This window comes from Pituophis catenifer, unplaced genomic scaffold, assembly GCF_029215685.1.
Source record: "Pituophis catenifer annectens isolate HBS135680 unplaced genomic scaffold, rPitCat1.0.hap2 SCAF_8, whole genome shotgun sequence".
In the NCBI taxonomy this organism is placed as follows: domain Eukaryota; kingdom Metazoa; phylum Chordata; class Lepidosauria; order Squamata; family Colubridae; genus Pituophis; species Pituophis catenifer.
Window position 1 is genome coordinate 46,823,864 of NW_027256888.1, and position 27,139 is coordinate 46,851,002.

The 27,139-nt window shown below is 35.1% G+C and overlaps 1 protein-coding gene across 2 annotated transcripts; it reads left to right on the forward strand.

Annotated features, from left to right (window-relative positions):
* The first annotated feature begins 1,735 nt into the window (after positions 1 to 1,735).
* Positions 1,736 to 25,771, forward strand: INTU (inturned planar cell polarity protein). Of its 2 annotated transcripts, none has more exons than XM_070948785.1 (16): positions 1,736 to 1,824; positions 5,754 to 6,337; positions 9,134 to 9,219; positions 10,361 to 10,561; positions 11,436 to 11,554; positions 12,280 to 12,369; positions 12,691 to 12,768; positions 14,283 to 14,463; positions 17,025 to 17,078; positions 18,595 to 18,657; positions 19,122 to 19,340; positions 20,579 to 20,872; positions 21,769 to 21,866; positions 24,755 to 24,944; positions 25,169 to 25,317; positions 25,660 to 25,771. In XM_070948785.1, exons 1-16 carry the CDS (start codon positions 1,736 to 1,738, stop codon positions 25,769 to 25,771), a joined length of 2,607 nt encoding a protein of 868 aa, XP_070804886.1. The 2 variants fall into 2 exon arrangements, with proteins under 2 accessions (XP_070804886.1, XP_070804885.1); XM_070948784.1 differs by lacking the exon at positions 1,736 to 1,824 and adding an exon at positions 3,429 to 3,565.
* The last annotated feature ends 1,368 nt before the right edge of the window (positions 25,772 to 27,139 follow it).

Below are 27,139 nucleotides of genomic sequence, written 5' to 3' on the forward strand. Positions count from 1 at the left end.
TTTACTTTATCTACTGCTTTATGCTGAGTGCATTAAATAGGCCATACATATATATTTTATAGAAATCAGAAACAAATCAATATATATTTGAAATTTTTAAAGAAATTTCTATTCAGTCAAATTAATCTCTCCTCCCCCCTCCTCTCTCATGCGTCAAAGTGTTTGTTGATGGAATTGCTTGTGAAGTGCAAGGCACATCAACTTATAACCAGTCTATGAACCTTGAGAATTCAAATCAACCACACAACTAACCAGCGATGCCACCGACCCTCAACCAACCCCCACAACCCCCACCACACCCACAAGGACTTTACCTCCCAATGACTCTCACTTGATGTGGCCTCCCCATCACCAGACCCATCAGCAGACCCATACCTGACTTGACTCTCCCATCACAAGACCTCCTGACCACACAAAACCTTTATAAGCAGAAGAACACCAACACTGACACTCCCTAAATTCTGCCTAAAATGTTACCTAACCTGGTAATGAAACATTACCAACCAACCCATAAGTTCGGAGAATGACCCTTTACCCTCATCCTACACCCAAGCTACAGATATTTGCCACTATCGCAAATTCTAAGTTTAACAGGGAAATCCAGGTCCTAGTCTAGCTATGGAACCTTGCTGGGTGTCTTTCAGTCTAACCTACTTCACAAGATTATTGCCAAGGAATAACATGGAAGAGAGATGTGAGTACCACCTATAGTTCTTCAATGAAAGGTGAAATATCAAATCTAATAAATTGTGTAAATGCAAATTAATAGAGTAGAATTCTTTATTGGCCAAGTGTGATTGGACACACAAGGAATTTGTCTACTTAATCAGTAGAAATCGTACACAGATGAAATGAGATTAGCCAAGGATTCCTATCAGATTTATACCTACTACTATGTATACAATAATAAATGAAACTGTATAAAACATATTGATGTATCATGCTAAAATCAGTTGTGTTTAAGTATTTGTATATAGCATTAAATAATGCCATGTGAAAGAAATGAGAGAGGTGATTTTTGTAGGTTCTGATATATTTATAACTGAGAGTCCCCGCAATGGTCCTATCACTTGGTTACAATGCATTGCATCTTTTTTTGGATCACCAGGATGATTTTCCCCTAATCCCTAAAGCACTAGGTACTAAATTAACAAGGTTTGGGAAGTCTTTAAGACCCAGGAGCGTAATATAAGAAGGACAGGGCTGAAAGGTTCCCACCTGTGTTTTTAGAAGCAGTATTTCTGAATCTTGGCAATTTTAAAACGGGTCGACCTCAATTCCAAAATTCCCCAGCCAGGGGTATTCTGGGAGTTGAAGTCCACGCGTCTTAAAGTTGCCAAGGTTCAGAAACACTGAGCTAGAGAAATGGGCTTTCTTTTCTTTCTTTTTAAACCTGCAGAAGAGTTTCTGTATGAGCGCGGAAACTTAAACTTCTTTCGTGCTTACAGACAATCTGACATCCTCAAGAAAAATCGTTACGGTAAATCGAGACTTTTTAAAGGAGGCGGAGCTCACCGGAGGCTCCGTACACCGGAGAGTAGTTTTTCTCAAACTCTCCCGGCAGCCGGCAGGAGCTGTTAAGCATTATAGCTTTTGATTTCCACATTGCTCCTTCCCTTAGCTGTTATTTTTTGCCTAGGGGGAATGATCCGAAAGGTCCTACATTAAACTCGATAAATACTGCGGACGCCGTTTTGGAGGCAGCTAATGAAGAGGCGCTTACTTCTTCAGCACCATGTTCCACGCTACGAAGCAGAGAATCCCCAGGCCGCTACCTCGGAATTTAGAAGACCTAGACTCGGTGCAGAGCATCCTGCTGCACAGGTAAAGGTGTAAGTTTGCGAAAGGAGGAGATTCCCAGTGAAAAAAGATGTGCTCCAGATTTCTTCTCTGCTAATCTGCATTAGTTGGTCTCAGATGTATGGGATAACAACACCCTAAGTAAACGATGGGTTTTTCAATGCCGCACTGGGGAAAGTTGATGTATATGCAGGTTTTGTCTTTCCAGTTTGCAACTGAGTTGATTTACATTACACATTATATTTCACTAACTCCAGAAGGCCTCTTTCTTTTTTAGTTCCACACAAAATTGATCTGGCAAATCTTAAACTGTCAACTAACCTTCCCACATAAAAGGTTTCTTCCATAGAAAAAGTGTTTATTTTTCTGATGGTGAAAAAGGTAATGCTTTATTATCTAAGTATCACATAATATTGTTTAGTGGACAGGTTTTGGAATGTTAATTTTTATCCAGATACAGCACATTGTAAGATAGACTTGTACATATTCATGCATGCATGTAACACTATTTATACCTGTGAGCACTTTGGAGAGGTTTCTGAATTTATATTATTAATATTAATTGGAGATTGATTAATTGATTTACAAGGCTAATATGCTGCTCTAATCAAGAGCATGTCTGAGCTGCTAGTTACATAATTAAGATAAAAATGAGGTCTTAATATAATAAATAATGCAAAACAAAAGTCAGTAGCACAGGTAGAAAAATACCCCCTTCATCAATTTTCAAATTGCAGAAGGCAAGTCCAAACTCTTTTTGTGTGAGGAGATGGTTACTTTCAGTGTTTCTGGGGATAGATGATAAAGAATAGCCCCAAATAAAATATGATTTAATGTATGGATTTTTTTTTTAACCCAAAGGGACTTGTGCAATGAACATAGAATCGAGGCCAGCAAGGCATTTAAGGTTCAAGACTGATTCAAAGTTAAACCACCACACCATATCCCAAAAGCAGAGAAGTTAATTAGTTGAGACACTGATTTAAACCAGTAAAATGTAATCTTCAATCTCACTTGATCCAGTGGAAATCCCTTATGGAAATCCACTTGATCCAGTGGAAATCCGTTATCCAAGAAATGGATTCCTCGGGACTACTTCTAAGTTAATATACATGTTATTGAACAGTTAATTCTTAGCGTAGAGGGGGGGGGAGTATCAAAGATAGGGTGGCTTTTGAGGAAGGACTTAAAATAATCTTTGCTCTGAAAGGTGAATGATGCCAGGGTCACAGAGTTGGGTTTTGAAGGCAGTTCTTTTATCAGGCTGAATGCATACAAACCAGTATGCAAGTTTTTGAGAGTTTGCAAGAAATGCAATATAATTCAGGCAAGGTGATTGAAAATCTGGGCAAAATGCAAAGCGAAGAAGGGAGACTAAGTATTAAGTCTAATGTTAAGTATTTAAGCCCTAGTCTGATTTTAGGAGTTTTAGGGAAAGTTTTTGGACAGGGGCGGAGCGTATGCTTGTCAGGTCTCTCAGCGCTTCTCTGGTCGCCATGGTTTCCCCAGCCTTTGCCAATCAAGACGCGGCAGAGGGTGACGTTCTGCTTTTTTCGGATTCCAGTGTCATGGCGGCAGAGGGTTTGTAGGGATCTCGGAAGAAACTGGGTTTGCCCCCCCCCCTTGTTATGGAGAAGACGGCGCTGCCTCGCCGGTCTTTTGAGATTCCCCGAGAGCCGTCGGTTGAGGATTATGAGGAGTCTAAGGGCGGCGACTCGACTCAGAGGGGCGATTCCTGCTCTCCGTCTTTGTCCAGCAGTTCCGAGTAAGGAGAGACAGCGCTTCTTTCCCGCTTTTGCGACCGATTAAGGCCTGCAGTCTGCGCATGTGCTGATTCCCGGAGGGAAGGCAGGGAGTTGGGTTGGGAATAAATGATTTGAAATGAACCGCCTTCCAAATGTGCTGTTCCTTGTTGCTTTTAGAAACGCGGAAAGTGTGGAATTGCAATTTACCCAACGGAATGCTTTTCATTTGCCTTCATCTAGGAACTTTACTGATTGATCCCTTAGGCTCTTTTATTCCCTTACCCTTTCCTTCCCAAAGAACAGTTTGGCATTTCAGCATAGGAGATTATGTCTATAGAGATTCTCAGTCATCCAGGTCATGGTTATCTCAAAGGTGCTTTTTCAAGAAGCAACTGGACTTTCTTGTTTTTTTCTTTGAAAAGATGTTTCACTTCTCATCCAAGAAGCTTCTTCAGTTCTGACTGGAGAATGGTGGGGAATGGAAATATTAGAAATAGGATAATGCAGTCGTTTTCTGTGTTTCTTTTTGGAAAGCCTTCATTCTCTCTAGCCTATTTGTATCTGAAAGAGTGAGTGGGAATTTGCCCCGTCTATATTTATTCTGAATGAATGGGGAAGTATCCTGGCTTATTAGCTGGGAAATATTCACTTTTAATCCCAAACCAATAATTAAATACTAAATAAAAATTCTACATGCTTTCTTCTTCCTTCTCAGATCACAGATTTTGCTCTCCTTTTATCAATTGTCCATCTTGAAACTTTGCTGATAGTTATTAAATTTATATGCCGCCTTTCTCACTGTCAAGTATATCTGGGCGGCTAAATGCACAAAGTGAAACATTTCATCTGAAAAGAAGTACAGTATGTAGCAATAACCCCTACGCCTTCAAATATCCAGTTTCTAAACAAATACAAGGTCACACATCACACAATTGGCAATATTTGATCTGATGTGGCAAAAGTGTGCTACATCTCTCAATTATTAGCAATCTGTAAAGATTTAATAATCTTTCCCATATAATATGTGGAATATATAAGATTGAATTCACTATTGGATTATAGGGAATGCTAGCTTCAGTCTTAATAACTTAATGGTAACTTTGGAAGCGGTAGCTCTTTGAAGAAGCAGGTATATACTTAGAGTCGTCCTAGACTTTTAGCTACTACTCAAACGACAGACAGGCTATTCCTGGAGTGATCTTTGTCCATATTTGGCTGGCATGTCAGTTGCATCATTTCCTGGAGAAGGAAATCCTGGCACTGTGACATATTCCATAAACTTTACTGTAATGTTGCTGCTCTTGAAATCTATTTGGAAGCTGTATTTAGTCCAAAATTTGGAAGCCCATCTGTTGGTGGATGACAGATTCCAGGACAATTAAAAGTGCTGGTAGTCACCTTAAAAGCCTGATGGTTTGGGACCTGAATATAAATGGGATCACCTTCACCCATACAATAATACCTAGTGGAGAAGGCACTTAAGTGTTGTTTAACATAATTGAAGCACTGTTTCCATTAGAACACAAAAGTAAGCCTTTTCTGTTGCTGCTTCCTCCTTTGAACAATATTCCATTCAAGTTTAGATCAGAACCAACCTGCTGGCATTTAGACAAACTGCTAAAGCGTGATTATATTGGGAAGTGTTTGCAGATATGTAATGTTGAATTCCTAATTTACAAAAGAATGTTATTATGATGAATTTCACTTAAATGAATGGCATAGGTTATTATAATGCCCAGTGCAGCAAAATAGATTAGAAACCAGTAAAGGAGTTTTGTACCTCAGGATTGAAATGAGGGGTCCTTGGTGCTCTCTGAGCTTGGTTGTTTTCTTGCAGAATTTCATTACCCAAACTAGGTAACATTATCAGTGCTAGTCAGTGATGTTACCTAGTTTGGGTAATGAAACGTCTACAAAAAAACAACCAAGCTCAGAGATCATCAAGGACTCCTCAGATTAGAATCCACCAACCTCTACATATACACTTTTTATATTTTAAAAATCATGATCAATATTCACAACCATTGTTATCATGACTAATTTAGCTCTTTATATGTTGTGACAAAAGTGTTGGTTTCAGAAACCAATGCTTTTGAAGCATCCAAATAGTAAATCTTTTGAGTGATAGTTTCTTGGTCCTCTTCTGCACTTCATAACTGCTTTTATGTTAATTACAAATTAAATATACTGTTGTCATCTTGTTCATAGTGACATTGAACCTGAGTGGTTGGATAGTGTACAGAAAAATGGAGAATTATTCTACCTAGAATTAACTGAAGATGAAGAGGAAACCATCCTTCATGACAATTCTCTTGCTAGATCTATGATGAACCATGTGAGATTTAATGAAAATGAAGCTGAAATTTTTCATGAGAAAGCTGTAAAAGACAGAAAGTGTGAACATAGATTGCAACAGTTTACTAATTTATTAAAGAATAAAGGTCTTCTGAGGCATTCTGAAAAGAAGAAAGCAAGTAGTAAAGACTGTGTCCACAATTATGGCCCAGCATCCATATTGAAACACCATTCTTGCCATAAGATGGGAGATGTCGACCAACAGCTATACAAGGACATCTACATTTATGTAAATCCACATAAAGACTCAAATGCTGCAACAGGGGACCAACATGGGCTTCTGGAATCCTTAATAGGAATTGTCCACCAACCACCATGGACAACAGCTGAAAAATACAGTCATGGTACTGAATCTAGAAGTACTAATGAAGAAAAAATTACAGTGCGTGGTTTTATCCCAGGAAGCTCAGCAATAAAGTCTGGACAGATCTTAATTGGTAAGTTCAATATTTTACACACTTCTAACAAAACCAGTATTGTGGAAGATGGAGGGGCTTATTTCAATTTTGGTATTGGTCTTTTGATTAAGGAATAGTCATGGTTTGAGAGATATTAGTCTTATTTGAGCAATAAATATTTCACATATTATATATCAGGGATGTCAAACTCACGTTGTAATGGTGGCATGTGACATATCATGACTTTTTTCCCCTTCGCTAAACCAGGCCGTGGACGTGGCCAGTGTGTGACACATTCAATCTGCGGGCCACGGGTTTGACAGCCCATGTTCTACATAATAAAACAAGAACATATTAGGAAGTCAAATCACATCTTAAACATATTTTTTAAAATTTCAACAAGTATATCTGATAGTCTTTCTGGGCCTTTAGAATAATATATTTTTTCCCTGATCAGATGTTTGTTAATTCTCAACTTATAGCATACATTCACAAAAGTAACCAATGTAATTGCAATAGATATTAGGAGCAGGAGAATATAAAATAAATTATATTCTAGCCAATATTGTTTTCTGTTTGTCGGTAATATGAAATACAGGTAGACCTCAACTTACAAGTACAATTGAGCCCAAAATTTATGTTGCTAAGTGAGACATTTGTTAAGTGAGTTTTGCCTCATTTTACAACTTTTCTTGCTACAGTTGTGGTTGTGTGGTTGTTAAGTTAGTAACACAGTTGTTAAGTGAATCTGACTTTCCCATTGACTTTGCTTGTCAGAAAGTTACAAAAAGTGATCATATGACCCCAGGACACTGTGACCATCATAAATATGAGTCAGTTGACAAGCGTCTCAATTTTGATCACATGACCTGCAATGTCATATGATGCTGCAATGGTAGTAAGTGTGAAAAATGGCCATGTCACTTTTTTCAATGCTGTTGTAACTTTGAACAGTCATTAAATGAACTGTTGTAAGTCGAGGACTACGTATGCTCTTTGAGTATGTTGAACCAAGAATAATGTAGTTATTGCTTTCATTCATTATAACTTTATGTCATTTGTACAAGTGAAATGTGATTATATAGTATTTTTAATGATCATACAATACATTGGGACTCTTCAAAATCATCAAGCCTACTTAGGGGAAAAGGTAGGGAGTTCAGAAATTGTTACCAACCCAAAGATTCTCAGCATAAAATCATTGTAAAGACTCATATGCAGGGGAATATTGCAAAGCTAAGTAGCAATAGCACTTAGACTTATATACCGCTTCATAGGGCTTTACAAACCTCTCTAAGAGGTTTACAGAATCAGCATATTTCTGTTGTGGCCCGCCAGTAGCCAGCAGAGCTGGCAGCAGATTCGGACAGTGAGGCGGTTGGGGACGAACATGGGCCAGTCCTGGAATCTGGGGAAGGCTCTGATGAGGGCTCTGTGTCAGAGGCAGAGAGGGGGCCATGGCCGGATGCCAGTTATCAGCTCCCTTCAGAGTCAGATATCAGTGAGGCAGACAAACAGCTGGAGCCTGTTCCCAGTGTGCACATGCGCAGAGTTGCCAGACGAAGGGAACAGCTAAAGAACAAGGGTCGACTTGGGAGTAAGGCCATAGGTGGATGATGAATGACCCTTCCCAGAGGGAATAAAAGAGGGGCGAAAGGGGAGTGGAGTTTGCAGGAGACCATTAGTTCACCTAATTGGTTTGTGACTCTCCGAGACTCTTTGCCAAGTTTTGAAGATATCAGCTTGGCAGCTCTCCAAACCAGATAAGGTCTGTGACTGTAAATTCTCCCTTGAAAGACTTTGTTGAAGGTGAATGAGAGGAATTCACTGTTTGTTAATAAAAGAGGTTTTGTCAGGACCAGGATTCTGCTTCGTGCTTTTTGGGGAAGCCTAGGTCATAACAATTTCCCCCAACAATCTGGGCTTCATTTTACTGACCTCGGAAAGATGGAAGGCGGAGTTAACCTTGAGTCAATGAGAATCAAACTGCTGGCAGTTGGCCAGCAGTCATCAGAATTAGCCTGCAGTACTACACTTTAACCACTGTACCACCATAGCTCTTACCTACCTATATGTAGGTATTACATGTAGGATAGCAGGAAGAAAGGAAAACTCCTGTTTTCTTTGAGAAAAATGGAAGATCATATATAGTTGAAAATATTTTGAATAGGATACAGTATGTTATCTTACATTTTATAAGGATATGGTATCTTTTTTGGCAAACAGGCTAACTCTTGATTGTTAACTAGAATTAAAGCCTTAAGCAACTGAGATATAAAATAAACATATGTCATTGACAGTGAATTCCAATTTTAATAGAATGTTCATAAAGATCTAAGGCAAAGGAAAAAATGAGTAGTGCAGATTTTTTAATAATTAATTTTATTTAAATCCAGATTAGCATTTTGGAAAGCATGCTATCATATTCTAATATAGCAGTTGCTCTTTTATAGGCCGGTCAGTTTTTACTTCTGCTCTGGCAAGGTTCTTTTGACTCCAAATTGACAAGCGATTCCCAGCCCACAAAACAAAAACATCAACAACAACAACAAAAAAAACCCTTGTCTGAGGAGAAAATTAGAAGATTATATGTCCTAAACTAAAGCAACATAATTGGAATTGATAGTTGCTCATATCTTGTTACAAGAGCAAATTACATTGCTGGAAAGGGAAGCAAAGAGAGCAGATAATTTGCATATATAAATGTCTCAAATGAAATAAATATTAATCTTCAGTGCATGCGTATAAGTCAGCCATTCTTAAGGAACATCCTATCCATCATTTGGAATTTTATTTTGTTTGCTTCCTTAATTTTGCTTTTCCTTCTGCTTTCAGGAGATGCCCTTGTTGCTGTAAATGATGTTGATGTAGACTCTAAAAATATAGAAAGAATTTTGTCTTGTATTCCTGGTCCTATGCAGGTATACTTCAGTTGACTTTATTTAGACAAGCATGCAAACATTAAGTTTTTTATACTAGTTTTTTATATGAACCTTACATAAAACACAACTTTCTTTGTAATCCTTGATGAAAGTAAGTTGTTGTCAGGGCACTGATTTGCAGAAGAGAGCACATATTTTAGTCACTGACTAGGATGAGTCTCTCAGACTCTTATTTGGTCATATTCCTTTAACTAAAAAGGATAAAATGGATGATCTTGAAAATAAAATATATATCTCATATTTATTTTTTTCAAGGTATGTATGTTTAGAACAATGATGCTCCAGCCGGTCCTGTCTACCTACCTACAATACAAATATTAAAAATTAATAAGACAGGAATAGGGTCAAGGAGAGGCATTAAAACTTTTAGCACTAAGCAGAAAGATTGGACAGACATATTGTTGCCTGAGCAGTTAAGATATTTCACTCTCCTAAACTGAAAAGATGCCTTTTTTACCATTTGACATAGTTTCATAATCAGATGCGATTATGCTGTAAACATCATTTACAGAACTACATTTAGAGAGTTTGGGAGGAACTCTTCTATATTTTGAAAATGGCACCGTGCTCTGAATCGGTGATGTAGAGCCTTAAAAACTTTAAGTAATCATAACAATATAGGGACAAATGTGAAAAACACACAGAAATAGGAATGGGTGGTGCATAGACGGTCAACTTTCATTTGAAGAAAATCAAATCATAAAGTTAATGAACCAATAATAATTACATTAAATGATATTTTTCATAGTGAGACAAAAAGTATGAAGCAAAAAAGACATTCTATAGCAACTGATAATACTGAATATCACTTGCTGATTCCAATATGACAAATGCATTTGACTTACTTAAAACATTTCTATGCTCCATTTTAAAAAATCTGAGAGATTACACTTAAATTATACAGTTGTGTTTACTTCAAGTCTTTACTATCAGGTTTTACTTGTGCACCTGTTAATAGTGAATAATTTGGATTCATTACTTCATTATATTTATGAAAACCATACTGTTGTGTATGTTTAAAACCCCACTGTTGTGTATGTTTAAAACTACTTCCTGTCTAGAAAACATTTCTAAAGATCCAAATTATACCCAGTGAAAATATTATTAATTCTTTTAACAGGTAAAATTTACATTTGAAATAGCAGCATTTGAACCAACAGGAACATCTCAGTCAAGGAGTAAACAGACAGAATCCTCTGAAAACAATTTGGTGAAGCTGCTATGGAGAGACCATAATAACGATTTGCAGTTCTCTCTGCAAAGTATACCACATATTGTAATGTATCTCTCACTTAACTTGGAATCTGATTCATCTGATGAGGTAGGAATACATTTCTAAAATAGTGCATATATCCTCTCTTTCAACAAGAAAGGTGATAATAAGACAAACACAATAATAAGACAAACACAAATACAACAAAAAAGCAATGAAAATAAAAAATTGTTTCCAAGAAACTGGAAACAGCAAGAATCATATATAATTGTAAGCGAAAGAGTGGCAAAACGTGGGGGTGGAATTTAAAAAAGGATCAGCCTAGAGTCCCTATGTAGTCAGGAGAAACTTATCAATAGTTTGAGGACCTATAATTTAAAAGAGAAAAATTGCAAAGTGGGTTTTAGAACTCTCTTATAACTTGAAATGCCAATATTATAATCTCTGTTTTCTGAATTTTAATGCAACAGACTTCACACATAACAGAACAAAGTGTACAATAATATCATTTTACAAAAAAGAGTGACATCATAAGTATTGATTTAAATAATTTGTATAATGTCACTTAGGGAGTTTGTGGGATAGCAGAGACCTATTTGGTCCACTAAAGCAGGATTTCATATTAGAATTTGGATTCAGTGATAATATATAGTCTCTTTATTTTCACAAAACAGTAACATTTTTAACGTGGCTTGCAATTAAAAACTTTTTAATTACAAATGATTTTATTATAAAATTTAAAAAAGGGTGCAAATCATTTAATAATATATAGTTCTAAAATCAGCATTAATGAAATGTATTAGCAAATTGTATACACAAATTTCCCAAGGAATGCATCCTTTATTCTTGAATGTGAAGTTTTTACAATACATTTCCCTGGTGAGGATTTTTAGATGAAATCAAGAAAGATCAATTTTAAGTATGGATATGGATTTTCCCATAATTTTCTTAACTGATACACAAACTGACATTTCTTTGACAGCAAGAAATTATTTACCAATATCCCATATCAAAAGCATCTCAAAAAATAAAAAGTGTAAGAGGAATATTTCTCACGCTGTGTGATATACTGGAAAATATGACTGGGACACAAATAATTAGGCAAGTATTGTTCTTATTAATCATTTTTGCACCACCACCACCATCACCACCAGATTTCTGATTTTTTTCTTTAGAATTTAATAATTTTATATCTTTGCTTTAAATTTGCTGTCCCTGATCTCTCATAAATCATGATTATTGAAAACTATTACCTGTTTTTATGAGAAATAGGAAAATAATATAATATATACCCAAAAATAGACATATCACAATTTTTTAAAAAGTCCATCAAATCAAGTTGAATGCTGTTGAATATTATTAATGGGCTGCCAAGTTATTGTTATTTATATTTATTGTTGGTTTTTGTATTTTAACAATTAGTATAAATTATTTAGGATCATAAGAACTGATTAAGTATTGTAAGCTAAGTAAGTATTGTAAAATAAATAATAAATTGAACATGGTCCTGTGCTTCTTGAATTCTAAATGTTACCCTGGCTATCAAAAGATGTCCAACACTGGATAATATGACAAATCATAGAGTAGTACTAACTTGGCATCCATTATGTTATTTACATAGTCCAAGCTGCCTATTAAGATAATATACATATAGGAGAATAATAAAAAAAAAAAAACTGATGGGAAGAATTTTAGCAATTAACTATTGCCTAAAAGTTAAAATAGGAAAGAAACTGAGTTTTTATGCATGGTAATAACTGACCCATTTGAGCAATGATATAATTGCATGACCATATTTTCTTTATTATTTTGTTGACTTTTTATAGTTCATCTATGTTTTTATGTGGGAAATTGATCCATGTGGCTTATTGGAAGAAGGCTGACAAGCTGCTCATAATTGGTCTTCCAGCTGAAAGGTACATTTCTCTATTTTTCCCTTTTTATTTTATTTTATTTTTTTTGCTACATAAATTTAGTCCCTAAAATTATTCATAAATATTTACTAAAATCAAAAGATCATCCTTCTAAGATAGTTGTAATAAAATATCTAGTCTCTTATGGCATGTAACAAAATTAAAACAATATTTTAAATATAGAACCCTCAAAATAAGTTCATGTCCTTTCCATTTGCTTTTAATGTCAGGATTGTGTGCTATCCTTGCACACATTCTTCCTTCTCCCTTATATGCATTTATTCCATTAGAAAAATTATCTAAAGGATTATTCTGGTTTTCTAGTGTACCTCTCTCTCAGCTAAGGAACGTGATTGCAGATGTTGTGAGAATATTGACCTTCATGTACAATTCCTTGGATAGGTAAGCATTCCATTTCGGGACCATTGTAACTAAGCCTATGCATTTTAGTTTTGGTTGCATACTTACATTGTTTAAAATGTACTTGTAAGATTTTATTTAGATGGACAGATCTAGTTATCGTATACTGAATTATGCTTAAAAATTCTGTCAGTTTCACATGTGATTTGCTCTGCAGAATGGGAAACTGAAAAATCAAACTCAAATTATTTAAATTCCCAGGAGATAAAGTGTAGCTTTGTTTGCTAGATATACTTTATATGTTTTAAATAGCAATATAAAGATGAATCTCTGAATATATCAAGTTAAATATTTTGTTTTGTTTTCTCAGTTTTTCATAATAAAGCAAGTTGTTCACAGAGTCAATTGTTTGTTCAAATGTTTTTTTCTCTTACATTCTTTAAAGATCAGTTTCCTATTGGAATCTCAAACTGTTTCAGAAGCTCCATTTAGAATCTGAAAGTTTTGCTCTTCCACATTTTGACCTGTATATAGAATATTTTTCTATAAGGACCTTTTTCTAACCCCAACATGGTCTAGAACAAGAGTGTCAAACTCGCGGCCGTAAGGTTGGATGCATCACGTTCTGGCCACGCCCATCCCCATTTTAGCGATATGTCACATGACAACAACGTGACAGTGCGAGTTTTAACACTCCTGGTCTAGGAGATGCCACTGTTGTGTTGGATTTTTATCCTTTATACTAGAGGTGTCAAACTCAAGGCCCAGGGTCCGGATTCGGCCCACGGGGTGCTTAGATCTGGCCCGCATGATCACCCTAGAAACAGCAAAGCATTGGTCCGTGGTGCCTCTGCCAGCAAGAACGAAGCTCAGGAGGGCCATATGTGGCCCTCCTGACCTCCATTTTTATTGGCAGAGGGTTGCAGGAATCCATTGCAACCAAAAACTGAGCTTGGGCCCGTTTTCATTGGCAGAGTGCTCGGGCTACCCCAGGCACCCCGACACGAGTGACTTCGAGCTGGCCCTGGCTACTCTGGCCATGCCCACACCGGCCCCCGAGGTCAAACACAAAACTGATGCGGCCATCAATGAAATCAAGTTTGACACCCCTGGTTTATACCATAGCCATTAAACAAAGTCTAAACAATGTAAAAGTGGAAGCATCTTGAAAATCATGTATACTCTTTCATATTACATTTACATATTACATATTGAATTACATGTAAGTACTATTGTCTAATAAAAGAACATAATATATTTAGCTTATAAAGATTGTACTTTTACCAGAATAACAGTAATCAGATCATTCCACGTAGGAGAATGGTTACATTTAAAATAACTTGATTTTAAAAATGATTACAGCCAAATTTTTCTTCCTTTCTTTTTCATACTGTCCTTTCCAGTACCTCTCTCCTTTTTTGTTTCTGTTTTTATTTTGTTTTCTGATTGCTTAAGACTATCTATATCGTGTTATAAATATCTTATGCTAGGTAGATAGATTATAGCAAGAACTAGCATATTTCTCATTTTTTCCAACTTTTCATTTCCTTGTTCAGTGCTTTTTGTAAGGCAGGAAATACTTCTCGATTGGATTACTTCTTCAGCCTGTTTTTCCAGCAAGTTCTTCAGGATACCAACTCCAAAGCCAACCCTGGTTCTCACCACTATGATAACAGCTCATTACTTTTATACAATTTTCCAGGAGTACGATGGCTGTTGTTGCCCCAAAATATTAAAGTAAGCTCGATTACAGATTTTAAAAATCGGACATTAGTCTAATTGAAGTTACCAAGATACACATAGACATTTTCATGTATGTGCCAAAATATTCTGACCAGGGGTGGGTTCTATTTACCTTTACTATCGGTTTGCATCGTGCCCGCACATGTTTTTCTGCGCATGCACAGAGGCTTCTGCGCATGCGCAGATCACCTATGATGACATCCAGGTCTCTGGGCAGAGCTTCCTGCCAGTTTTACTACCGGTTCTTGCGAACCAGGGGCAACCCACCACTGATTCTGACTCAGTATTGTTTTATCCCTCAGTCTGAATAACTAGCATATATATGAATTAACATAGTAAATTCAAATAGTCATAATATACTAACTAGATCATGTCCTGAACTGTAGCTCCAAATAGCATATACTCAGAAGTTTGTATTTCTGAATATTTAGCTGGTAAAATGCAGAGCGCATGCCATGCCCTAATAGAAATTCATGGGAAGTTACAAGGCAGAAGCCACTGCTCATTTAAAAAAATATTAAAATTACTTTTAAGCTTAAAAAATAGCTCATTGATACAGACCTCTGGAAGAATGACGTATGGACAGATGAATCAAATCTAAAAATGTTGGGGCTACCTGGGTATTATTGTGAGTTGCAAGCACTGAATTCCATAATAAAATTTTAATAGCAGCTGTGAAGCATGAAACTTGTAGTGGCATAGTTGGGGATGTTTTGCTTCCTTGGGACCAAAGCAATTTCTGATCTTTGAAGAAATTATCAGTCTGCTTTTTATCAGAAAATTGTACAAGAGAACATCAGAACCTTTGTCAGTTGAACCTGAACTGCCAGTAAGTAATGCAACAAGACAACGTGCCCATGCCTTCAAGAAAATATACAAAAGAATGAATGAACAGGAACAAAATACATGTTTTGGAATAGCCAAGCCCAGACTTGAACACAGTGAGAATGTTTCTTTATGATCTGAAAAAATAAGTTGATGCAAGTAAAGCCTCAAATACTACTGAGTTGAAGCAACTTGTTATGAAAGAATAGATCAGAATATTCATATAGTGATTGCGAAATTGTTCACAATTATAGGGTAATTTTGTTGTAGTTACTGCAGCTAACAGTAGTTAATCAGTTACAAACTTGAAGGGGCAATCAGGTTTTCATGCTAGGTTATCCCATGTTGCATGTCTTTGTCTATGAAAGGAATGAAAGAACTAACAGCTACGGGTGCTGTTTGTTTACTTGGGCTCTTTATATAGAATCCACATGGTAACATTCAGTGCCAAAATAAAATACAAATACAGAATCAAGGTGCTCTTTTCACAGAATCACACATGATCCTCTAAAATTTTTCAAAAGTTTATGTTTTTAAATCTATATTGTTGCAATGCTCCCCTCCCCATCTCTCTATGCCCTCAGACACATGCACACACATAATGTATTTCTACATAGAAATTACTGACAAATTATTTGAATTAACATATAGGTCCCATTCTTGAAGCAGATGATGTTTTAGCAATTCAAGACTGGGACAAATTTAAATGTTATTTAATTTTTGGCCTGATACATTTCTGAGTGAATTTGTTGTGGTATGTGGTTTGACATTTCAAAGTTTGGATTTTAAGAAAAACAGACTATACCAGAAAAGTGGCTTATTATGTTATAAAATGGTAGATTATGATATATCTATAATAAGAATTAAGAAAAAGTGACTTCCCAAAATAGGGAAATGTCATTTGTTTTCAATTTCAGACATAAAAGAACAGAGGAAATGAATGATATAAGCACCAGCTCTGTGGCTAACAATTTTGGTAACATCGGTTAAAAACTACTGTTTTTCAGAATATAGGGAGTACCTCTGCTTTCTGACAAATTTTAGAACAGACATTTTTACATTTGGGATATAATTAGTATAATTAGGTTATATAATTAGGTTATATAAATAAAACTGATTTTTTGTTTCCTAGGCAAAATAAAGATATTATGTGAGAATTTGTGAAAAACGTTCCATAGAGATAAAGGCTAAAGGCTTAATGAAAAAGATTTTCTAATAATTCAGTGAGGATGCTATGTCACATTTCAAGGAAACTGTGCCTTGTAATTCATTAGCATGAGGGTGAATGTCTTACATTTAGCACTGCATTGGAGGCCTAAAAAGTATAATTGTTTTTGCTTTATCTGCAAAACAGCCAATGCCTAATTACTGTATATTTTTCTTTTGATCCAGTTTACAGTAGTTTCCAACAGTTGGCTGATATTTAATTTGTTAATTATTGTGGATTGAAAAATGTAGTTGTGTATATTAAGATATTGTTCAGTATTGAGAAGCTTTTACAAGACTGGGAACAAAAGTCATGCTTGCTTGCTTGCTTAATTAATTAATGTCCACAGATGATTCCGGTGGCTTACAAACATTAAAACTACACATTAAAATAATAATAATAATAAACAACAAAGCACTAAATAACAGTAATCAATACTATTAAAAGATAGGAAGGAGGGGAACACAAAATACACAAACATATATGAATATATATATGAATGTTTTCTGCTTATGTATTTTAGGTAGAAATTGATGCAGCTCTGAGTGACCTGGAGGCAGCAGACTTTGCAGAATTGGTAAAGACTTTATTTTTAATCAAGTGTTTTGTGCATTCTGTCATTTCTTCATCTATTTAGTAGAGAAATAATTTTAAAATTGCTGATTTCAGTGGTATGCCAGTTATTCATGTAAGAGCCAAAATTAGGATGTGATTCATCAATGCTACAATGGAGGCTCTGCTCCTATCATTGTTCTCCTCTTTTTCATTACTCTTGCTTTGGTCATGTGGTTCAAAGGGAGAGTATGAATTAAGAGTAAGGGTCACGCAAAAGAAAGTCTCATCTTCTTTCTCATAGATCCAAATTCCACGTAGTAGTTGTTCCTTCTTACTATCATTTCCTATTTTTTTCATAGGAAAAAAAGTAAGGAGAACAGCAAACTACAGTGTGTTTAATAAGAATTGGATCTATAGGAATTGGGAACAAAAATAAGGTGAAGTACTGCAGGAAAAGATGAGATAATCCAAATAGGTTGACTGTCTTAAAATATGGAATACCATTCATTCATGTTTTAAATGAAAAAATGTAGATGAATTACTTTTTAAAAACATTTCAATATTTATTTCTAATATATGGGTCATTAATGTATGAAATGTCTATTTGCAAACCTTGTAATTAACTGCAAAGACATGGAGTGACAACGATTAGGCCTATATATATATATAACAATCATAAGTACAATTTTGAATTGTAGGATCATGATAAATTCATTTTAATTCCCCAGTTCATGTAAATGGTGAACAAAAGGGATGAGAGCATCAAGACTTGTTGCACCCTACAAGTCAGGGGCTAAAGACACAATTTCGCCTCCTGTTAACACCACTTGAAATTGGGCACAAGGAAAGAATAATCACAAAATAGTACCCTCGATACTGATCAACAGTATAAAAAGCCACTGAGAAATTAAGGAGTACAAAAATGGACATAATAACCTCATAATGGCTCTGCTCCAAGCCGTTCAAAGCGCAACCATTTCCTGTCTCGATTTGGTGATCCGGTCTGAAATCTGAGTGAAAGTAGTTCAGATAATGAATTTCTTCCGCAATCTTCTGCAGGTGAAGCCCAACTAAACAGGGAAGGTTGGAGACCAAACAGAAATTCTCCAAAATCATTGGGTCTAGCAATCAATCACTTCTTAAGGAAGGGTCACACTATAGCCTCCTTCAAGGCTGTTTAATAATGCCCTCCTTCAAAGAAGTAGATGTCACCACATAGACCCAGAGCAGGATCTGGATCTTATAAACAGGTGGCTGAGCTCACAATCCTGACGTGCATTCTACTTCCTCAGGTTTTTTTCACAGGCATACAAGTTTCCAGATAAACATACCAGACTCTGTCCTAGTCATCTTCACTGTATCTGTTCAGTTGGTGTCTTCTCTGGAATATACTGCATCATATTCTGTGTCAAATTATACATCCTGCTGATCAAGAAAATAAGGCAAAATTAGAAATATTCTATTCTATTCTTTAAAATATTCTAAAACTACACATTGGATCAGCTAAAATCCAAAATTCATTGTCTTTCTTTTTATAGTCTGAAGATTACTATGATGTGAGACGACAGTATACATTTTTAGGCTCATGTCTCTTCTATAAGGTAAGCTTTTGCAAACTTTACTGCTTTCTGGTAAATTGATTACATTCAAACAACAAAGCCAATTTTAATTGAACCACAGACAAGGTGTTAATTGAGGGGGGAAAGATTTTAAAGTCACAATAACTATAATAAGACATAAGGTGGGTTTGGGTGGTTTGTCTTATTCTATGTATATACTGTCAAACCTATTGCCTTTCTGAGCTATCTCTACAGAATAATAGTTTTTAATTTTCACAACTCAATTCATCTGAAGATGGTAGGTAATTATACATTAGGAACAAATAAATTTATCATTATCAATAAAAATGACAGTGCTTAATTTAAATTTGTTATGATTCAATTGGTTTGGACTGAGTTTTGTGACAATATGTAGTACTTTTAAAAAAATATGAACTAGTGTAAGAAGTTCTAAAAAAACTAGTGCATGACTGTATAATAATGTGTTGTCTGTGTTTTTATTTTAGGGATATTTAATTAGTAGTCACTTGCCAAAAGAGGACCTTATTGATATTGCATTATACAGCAGGCATTATTGCCTTTTGCCCTTAGCAGCAGAACAGCGAATCGGTCAGTTAGTAATATGGCGAGAAGTATTTCCACAACATCATCTTCAGGATTCTCAAACTTCATATGAAGGATTCCAAGAACCCCTAGCAAGATACTTCTTACTCATTGTTGGCTTGGTAGGTTTTCATAGCATGAACATTGCTTCCTGCGGTCTTTGTTATTCTTAATTGATGCAATTCAGCTTGTAGTGAGAATATGGTAAATTTCCATCTATGTAATCCTGCACCAAGCTTTCAAGGGTCTATGTAATGCTGTGTAAATTATTTCAAAGGGATGCAGATAATTTCAAAAGCAAGCAGGGTACCATTCCTCAAGTCATTAAGGCATTTATGTCCTCTAAAAGACTCACTATAGCTTCTCTGATGGTTCCTCCATGAGCACATGCATAGACAACTCTTTACTCTGTCTATGAGTGAAGTAGCTTTGCATGTACAGGTAATCTTACTTAATGACCAAGTTGTGACTGACAACTCCATTGCTAAGTGAAATGGGCATTAAGTGACAGATCCTGTAACCACAACTTGCAATTGTACTGCCAGTTACTCCAATGACCTTTTTTTGGAAGCCAACTGTGAACTATGCAAATGGAACTCATGTGACCATGGGATGCCGTGATGCTAAAAAGGACAGTTGTTAAGTAAGGACTACATGTATATACACTCAAGAACTGGAAAAAGACTTTAAAATATGTTGCAGGAGAAATATAACTGCTTTAATACTTCAAAGAGGGATTCTTTGCTCATGTCAGGACATGTTGTGATATACCCATCAAATACTTTATACAATGGTAGTAAAAATTAGCATTTCTTGTCTATTCATGTTGCTTCAAGTATCTAGGTTGACCTTGTTTAGCAACTGCTTCATTTAGCAACTATTCACAGTTATGATGATGATAAAATAATAGTGTGACCAACTCTTGGATTTATAACCTTCTCAGGATTGTAAAGCAAAGGGGAGCTGAATTAAAACATAAGCACAATTGTGGTTTCATTTAGCGACTGCTTCGCGTAACAACCAGATTGCTGGCCCTTGTTATAGTCACTAAATCTATATAATAAATACCTGCATAAGGTTGATAAGGGAAGGCTTATCAGCTATTCCCACAACACAAATGCATTCCATATTCTAGTACAGAAGTGTATTTATATAGTTTATTTATAAGTGCTATAGACCATTTCATTTGTTTTTACCCCCAAACCTATTTTTTAATTTTATTTCTCCCAGGTGTTTTGTTGAGTGCTGATTTTTAGTTTTAGAGTTTACTTTTTATGGTTTACTTTTATGTAACCTATTTTGTATGTATGTAAAATAAATGCAGTGGCAGAAATAGTTTTTTTCCCCCTTTTTTTTTTAGAAGCATTTTATACTGAGTGTATTGCTGGAAGCAGGAGGTTGTTCTTCCAAAGCTATTGGAAATCCTGGACCAGATTGCATATATGTTGACCAGGTGAAATCAACTATCCTTCAGCTGGATGGAATAGATCTTAGCATAGATGGGAGATTAGAAACAGCTTCTGCTCCATTGGTGTGTTGCGTAGATTGGTTCTTCCCTTCATCGTCTGACAAATTGGAGGGCTTTTCTAATTCGTCTGTTCTCAGCAAATTGCATCATATGTCAAGTACTGCACCTTCACCACCAAACAAAAAAGTGAGTTCTGGTAACTCTGGCTTGAAGACACATATGTTAAGTCCCTCAAGGAGTAGTCAGTGTCCTGTCAATGGTCATGACACTCCTGAAGGAAGAAATGGGAATTCAGTCCATATACCATATACAATTGAAAAGTCTTAGTGGATTTATTTCTTATTTAAATAATGGTCTGTTTAAGGTGCTGCTGCATTTAATAATGTCCATAGGTAATGTAACTTACTTTCTGTATTTATAAAAAAGAAGTTACAGTGATACTTAATAAGTAAAAGAGAAAATTGTTCATGCCCATGATGTAGCTTTTCAGGATTTTTCTGTTTCATTAAGGTTTTATACTATTCCCCACCTATATGTACAACATACTATAGAGCAAATATGACTTGTCAAAAAGAAGACAGTACTAATAGTATATACACAGCAATATCAAAGGCAACTGTAATTCTGTTTCTAGAATGAACTGACTATGACCATTGCAAAATTGGGCCATTATTTATTGCCATTCTTCCCATAACTCAAGTCAGTTCCTACTGTGGTCTTTTCTCCACAAGAATGAGCTTTTTTAATTCTAAATTTAAGAAGTAAATAAAAGTTGAATGCATTCAGCATAATTTATTATTCGTATAAATTAATGAAATCTCTATATATTTCCCAAATACAAATCATTTAATAAATAACAGCTTTGTTCAAGTGTTAGTTTTGTAAAAATGTATTGCAATAAAAACAGTACTTTTTCATAGCTAGGATGACATGTCCACTAACACAACAACTCAGCATTGTTCACAAAACATATAAATTGCTTTAACAGCTTAGTGCATTTTGAAAACACAGCCATTTGCCATCTATGAATTCTAAGGCTTGCTAACTCTCTTATTATGAGGCTGTTCTTTTTTGTTTCTCAGATCACTAAAAAGAAGCCTGTTCTTCCAAACCCATTTACTTTTGGAACCATGAAAAAGAATGTCTCAGATAAGGAAGCTGAATTATATAATGCTATGAAGTAAGGATTTTTATTTATAGCTAATTTATAGTATTTATAAAATATCTTTTCTGAGTACATTAATATTTTCCTAGAGAATGTGCAGTTGGACATATCAAAAATAACTTTTTGTTGCTGATTTTTTAAAAAAATCCTTTTTTTAAAAAAAAAGTATTTTCAAAAAAGGGATTATTTTTTAATGGATAAATAATTACTGAAATTACACAATGAATGTTCAGCATAATGTTAATAAAAAACAAACTTACGCAGAATATATTAAGTTTTGTCGTGATATACAAGTAATCCTCAAGTCATTCTTTTAGTGACCATTCAAAGTTACAACAGCACTAAAAAAAGTGACTTGTGACCATTTTTCACACTTACTACCATTCAGTATCCCACGATTATGTGATCAAAATTCAGACGCTTAGCAATTGGTTCATATTTATGATGGCTGTAGTGTCGTGGAGTAAGGTCATAAGTAAGTTTTTGTTACCTTCTGACAAGCAAAGTCAATGGGGAAGCCAGATTCATTTAACAACCGTATTATTAACTTAACATCTGTAGTGATTCAATTAACAACTGTGGCAAGAAAGGTTGTAAAATGGGGCAAAACTCACTTAACCACCACTCATATAGGAACAGAAATTTTGGGCTCAATTGTTGTAAGTCCAGGACTACCTGTACATAGTTCAAGACTACCTGCATAAATGTGATAGATAGATAGATGATAGATAGATGATAGATAGATGATAGATAGATAGATAGATAGATAGATAGATAGATAGATAGATAGACAGACAGACAGACAGACAGACAGACAGACAGATAGATTGATTTGAATACTAAAATCTCCATTGTATTATTATTTATAAATGTAAATTATTATGTATTTCTATGTTTATATAAAATATATAAATATGTATTTATAAATGATATAGATGTTATAAACGTTAAAGAAGAAAAGAAAAATAACACAGTGTTGTGTTGGCTAATTTAGAATAAATCTGTAAACCATTCTTACTTAAATTTAACAGACGCTTAACTAAACGTTAATAAGAATGGTTTTCATATTACCAAATTTTGCCATTGCTGCATATTCTTTTAAGCTTAGCTTTCCAATCAAATATTGTTGGTACTATGTCTTTTAAAGGTTTAATTGCTGAATTAACAATAATGTCATTTAGGTGGCAGTCAATCTTTGTTTTCCTATTACAGTGTTTCATGATAATATACCGTATGCATTTCCACAAACAAGTCCTCAAATCATGTTGAACATGGGTGCTGCATAAAGACTTTTTGTTAATATTTTCTCCTACAGGTATCAGCCTGTATTTCAGTGTTAAATCAAAATATAAATTTACACTGTAATAGAATGAGGAGCTGATAGATAGTGATCCTTATGGATAGGTCATGCTGTCTAATAGCAGCTCTAAATATTTTATAACTATAAAGCTACTATCCTCTTTGTATGGGTGGTAGGGATTGGGATTTGGGAGGGAAGTACTGAATTTACTATACCTTGTCAATTGTTGAGATCTTCAGAGATGTAACAAAATTAAGACGTGATCCTGGAATACAGGCCCAATACCCCTGAACTGAATCAGTAAGATATACAAATTCTGCATCCATTTTCAGTCTCTTTGTTTGCTTCACTTATAGCACCAGTCTCCAACCTTTCTAGGCGCAAGTAAAGCTGTGCACATGTGCATGCTTGCACACTGTTTCCACAGCCCTGTTCTGAACAGATTTTGGCTCGTAGTGGGTCACGGCCTGGGGGTTGGGGACCCCTGATTTATAGGACATTGACTTCTAGTTTTAGTATGCAGGTTTCAGCCTCAAATAATATGGTGAAACTAATCAATTGTTTAGTTCTTTATTACCTTTATTAAAATAAAAAGTCTGTTGTATCAGAATTGGGTTTGAACTACCACCACATGCTGCAAACCTGATTGGGCTTGGTAAACTTGTAAAAAAAAATCCTATCAACATTTATCCTATTGTATGGGATTAAATTCTAGTATTTACTATTCCCATATTAAATAAATATAAATATATATGTTCCATATTATTAGCATTATATAACTGCTACCGTGCTTCCCCCAAAATAAGACCTAACCAGAAAATAAGACAGCCTGATTTTTAGTGTGCTCCTAATATAAGCCCTACCCTAAAACTAAGCCCCAGTTAAGGTTGTCATCAGCCAGAGGTGGGTGTGGGTGGGTGTGACCAGCACCAGAGGCAGCGAGGGCATGGGGGCAGCAGCTACAGCCCATGAAGAGCAAGTGAGTTGATTACCTGTCCAAGCAGAGGCAGAGATGGGGAGGCATGCAATCCGGACACACCGTGCAGGCCATGGGAAAGCCAAGGGTCGGTGGCCTGGAATGGGCAGCTGCAGGAGGCTTGTCTTTGCGTGGTGGCACTGGCAGCAGATGGTCCAAGGTCACCCAGGTGGCTTTGTGCCTAAATGGGATTAGAATTTATAGTCCCTAGTCTGATACCTTAAACACTACACCAAACTAGGTCTCATGATTATTAAGTCTGGTTAATTAATTTCTTACCTGTATTAGTTACTAAAGAAATTAATCAGTTATTTCCTGACGATAAGTGCTTTGGGAAGAGTTAGAAAGTACTTTCAAGTATATGTGATGTACTGTATAATATATTCAATTTTTAATGCAGTATACTAATGCTGGGATATGGTATACTAGATGACCTCTGAATATCATTAGAATTCTCTATTATAATGTGTTAACTATTAACTATGTTACTAAAATACAGAATTATCAAATGTTTCCTATTAAATTATATAGAAAATCAAAAGTCCTGATCTTTTTCTTTTTGTAATTTATTATTTATGATGTTTATTTATTAGGTATTTATCTGGTTGTTTTCTTTTGCTGTTGAAGGTTGACTTCGGGTCCAGAAAATACCCTCTTTCATTATATTTGTTTAGAAACAATGCATGGGATTTTTATTACTCCAACACATGCTGAAGTAGCACAACTCAGTGGAACTATCCATCCACAGCTCATCAAGAACTTCCATCACTGTTGTCTTTCCATCCGTTCCATTTTTCAACAAACTATGCTGAGAGAAGTATGTCCTTATATTTTGGGAAGGGGCAAAGGAGAATTCTTTTGTTACAAACACCATTCTAGATATAACTGGGTAGACAGCTATTTCTTTAGACAAATTTCTACTTGTAAAAACTCTCCCTTCACCAGATATTTCATAATTATCATATACAATGTGACATTTTTCTATTACTTCTCCATACTGCTAATTCAGATATTAATTTTGTTGCCCTTGCTTTACTGTAGAATAAAAGGTCTGGGAGAACATCAAAATCCCAAAAAGCAAATTTGGATCTAAATCAAGTGAAAGAACATGGTATATTGTTTGAGTATGCTCCTGACAGCTGTACTGATCAAAAGAAATCCGATTCCACTATAATGTACTGGGTGGTAGGGTAAGTAATACTTTTTTCTTAATTTAGTCTAAATAGTTATTACTTGGTTATCCAAATTCTCAGAACATTTTTGTTTAATAAAAACAACCTGTGCAATGTTTTTTTTAGGTTCTTCGCTAATCCAACATTTGGTAGTAGAAACTGTAGTATATTAAAATGCAGCAAAGCTTAAATTTATACATAAATATACATATTGAATGTTTCAACAATTTCTACTGGACCTTTAGAATAGTATCTAATTTTGATAGGTCTGTTTTAATCCTTTAATAAACTCTTGCTAAAATATTGTTTTTCACATATATTTTAATCCTGTGCTGACACTGAATTATGTTTTTTCTGCAGGAGACTCTTCCTAGATCCAAAGCCTCGGGAATTTTATGTCTGTTTTCATGATTCAGTCGCAGAGGTTGCTGTTGAATTGGCTTTTAAGTTATCATTTGGCTTAGCTGTATAGATTAACATATCTGCAGTTTTTCATTTTCCATGTCACAGAAAACACAAAAGTATTACATTGTGGTTTACTTTGGGGTGCCCTTTATAATATTCCCTAAAATCAGTTGTGTAATATAAAAACATTTACACATTCATAACACTACCCTGTTTCCCCCAAAATAAGACATCCTCTGATAATAAGCCCAATCTGGCTTTTGAGTGCATGCGCTAAAATAAGCCCCACCCCTGAAAATAAGCCCTCCCCAAAAATATTTAAATGCATGCGCAGCAACCCTAACCCTTTCATTAGGGTTAGGGAGACAGAGCTGGAAATCAGGTAAGACGGCAAGAGGAGCCCCATCTTGCTCCACATGCCCCAAAATAATAAGACCTCCCCAAAAATAAGGCCAAGCACTTATTTCAGGGTTCAAAAAAATATAAGACAGGGTCTTATTTTCGGGGAAACACAATATTTAAGGAAGTCATTCCTTTCAGAAGACTGGAAGTTGGATGTATTATATATTAATTATATATTATATGTAAATATTACCTATAGAATCAATGATCAAGATATATACACAACAACATTTTTCCCATAAAGCTATATCCTTGGAAGAAGTACCTTTAGAACTTGCAAAGAATCTCACTCATTATGCAGTTAAAATAGAAATTTCTATTATGTACAGTATGCACCTTTTTGGACTTCATTTAAAGAATACAATGTAATGCTTGCATATTATGTCAGAGGTAGGAAACTGTTTTATTTCAATTTGGTATGGGATTTAAGATCAAAATATGTGGATATCTAAACTAAGGTTCAAAATTTTAGATGATCACAATGATTTTATCAGAGACAGAGAAAAGAAATTTTAGTTTCTGCTGTCATCTAGTGATTGTCCACATTATGCAGTCCTGATCTGGTGGCCTTAACAAAATGGATTCCTTAAGTCTTGCAGAAAATTTATATGCAAATTCTTAGGGGAGGTAGTTTACCTTACCTTAAATGGATATAGTACTTTGTGATACAAAAAGAATATTTAGAAAATACTTGTTATAAAGTAAAACTGAATGTTTCCTAGTACTTGGAGATAAATGGAAGAATTGTCCATTTTGTTTCAGACAATGTTATGACTTTTTTACAATAAAGGAATATTCTTTAAATAGTCTTGCATTTAATTTAATTCTTTTTCATTTAATTTTTAACTAAAATATATCTTTTTGTGGGTTCATTATATTCCTGATAAAGACATGCTTTTTAATTATACTAAAATGTAAAAAACTATCAGTCACATATTCATATCAATAATTTCTTGAACATATAAAAATACATTAGAGAACTATACTTAGCACTAGATTTTTGAAACTAAGGACCAAACTAGATAAATGTCAT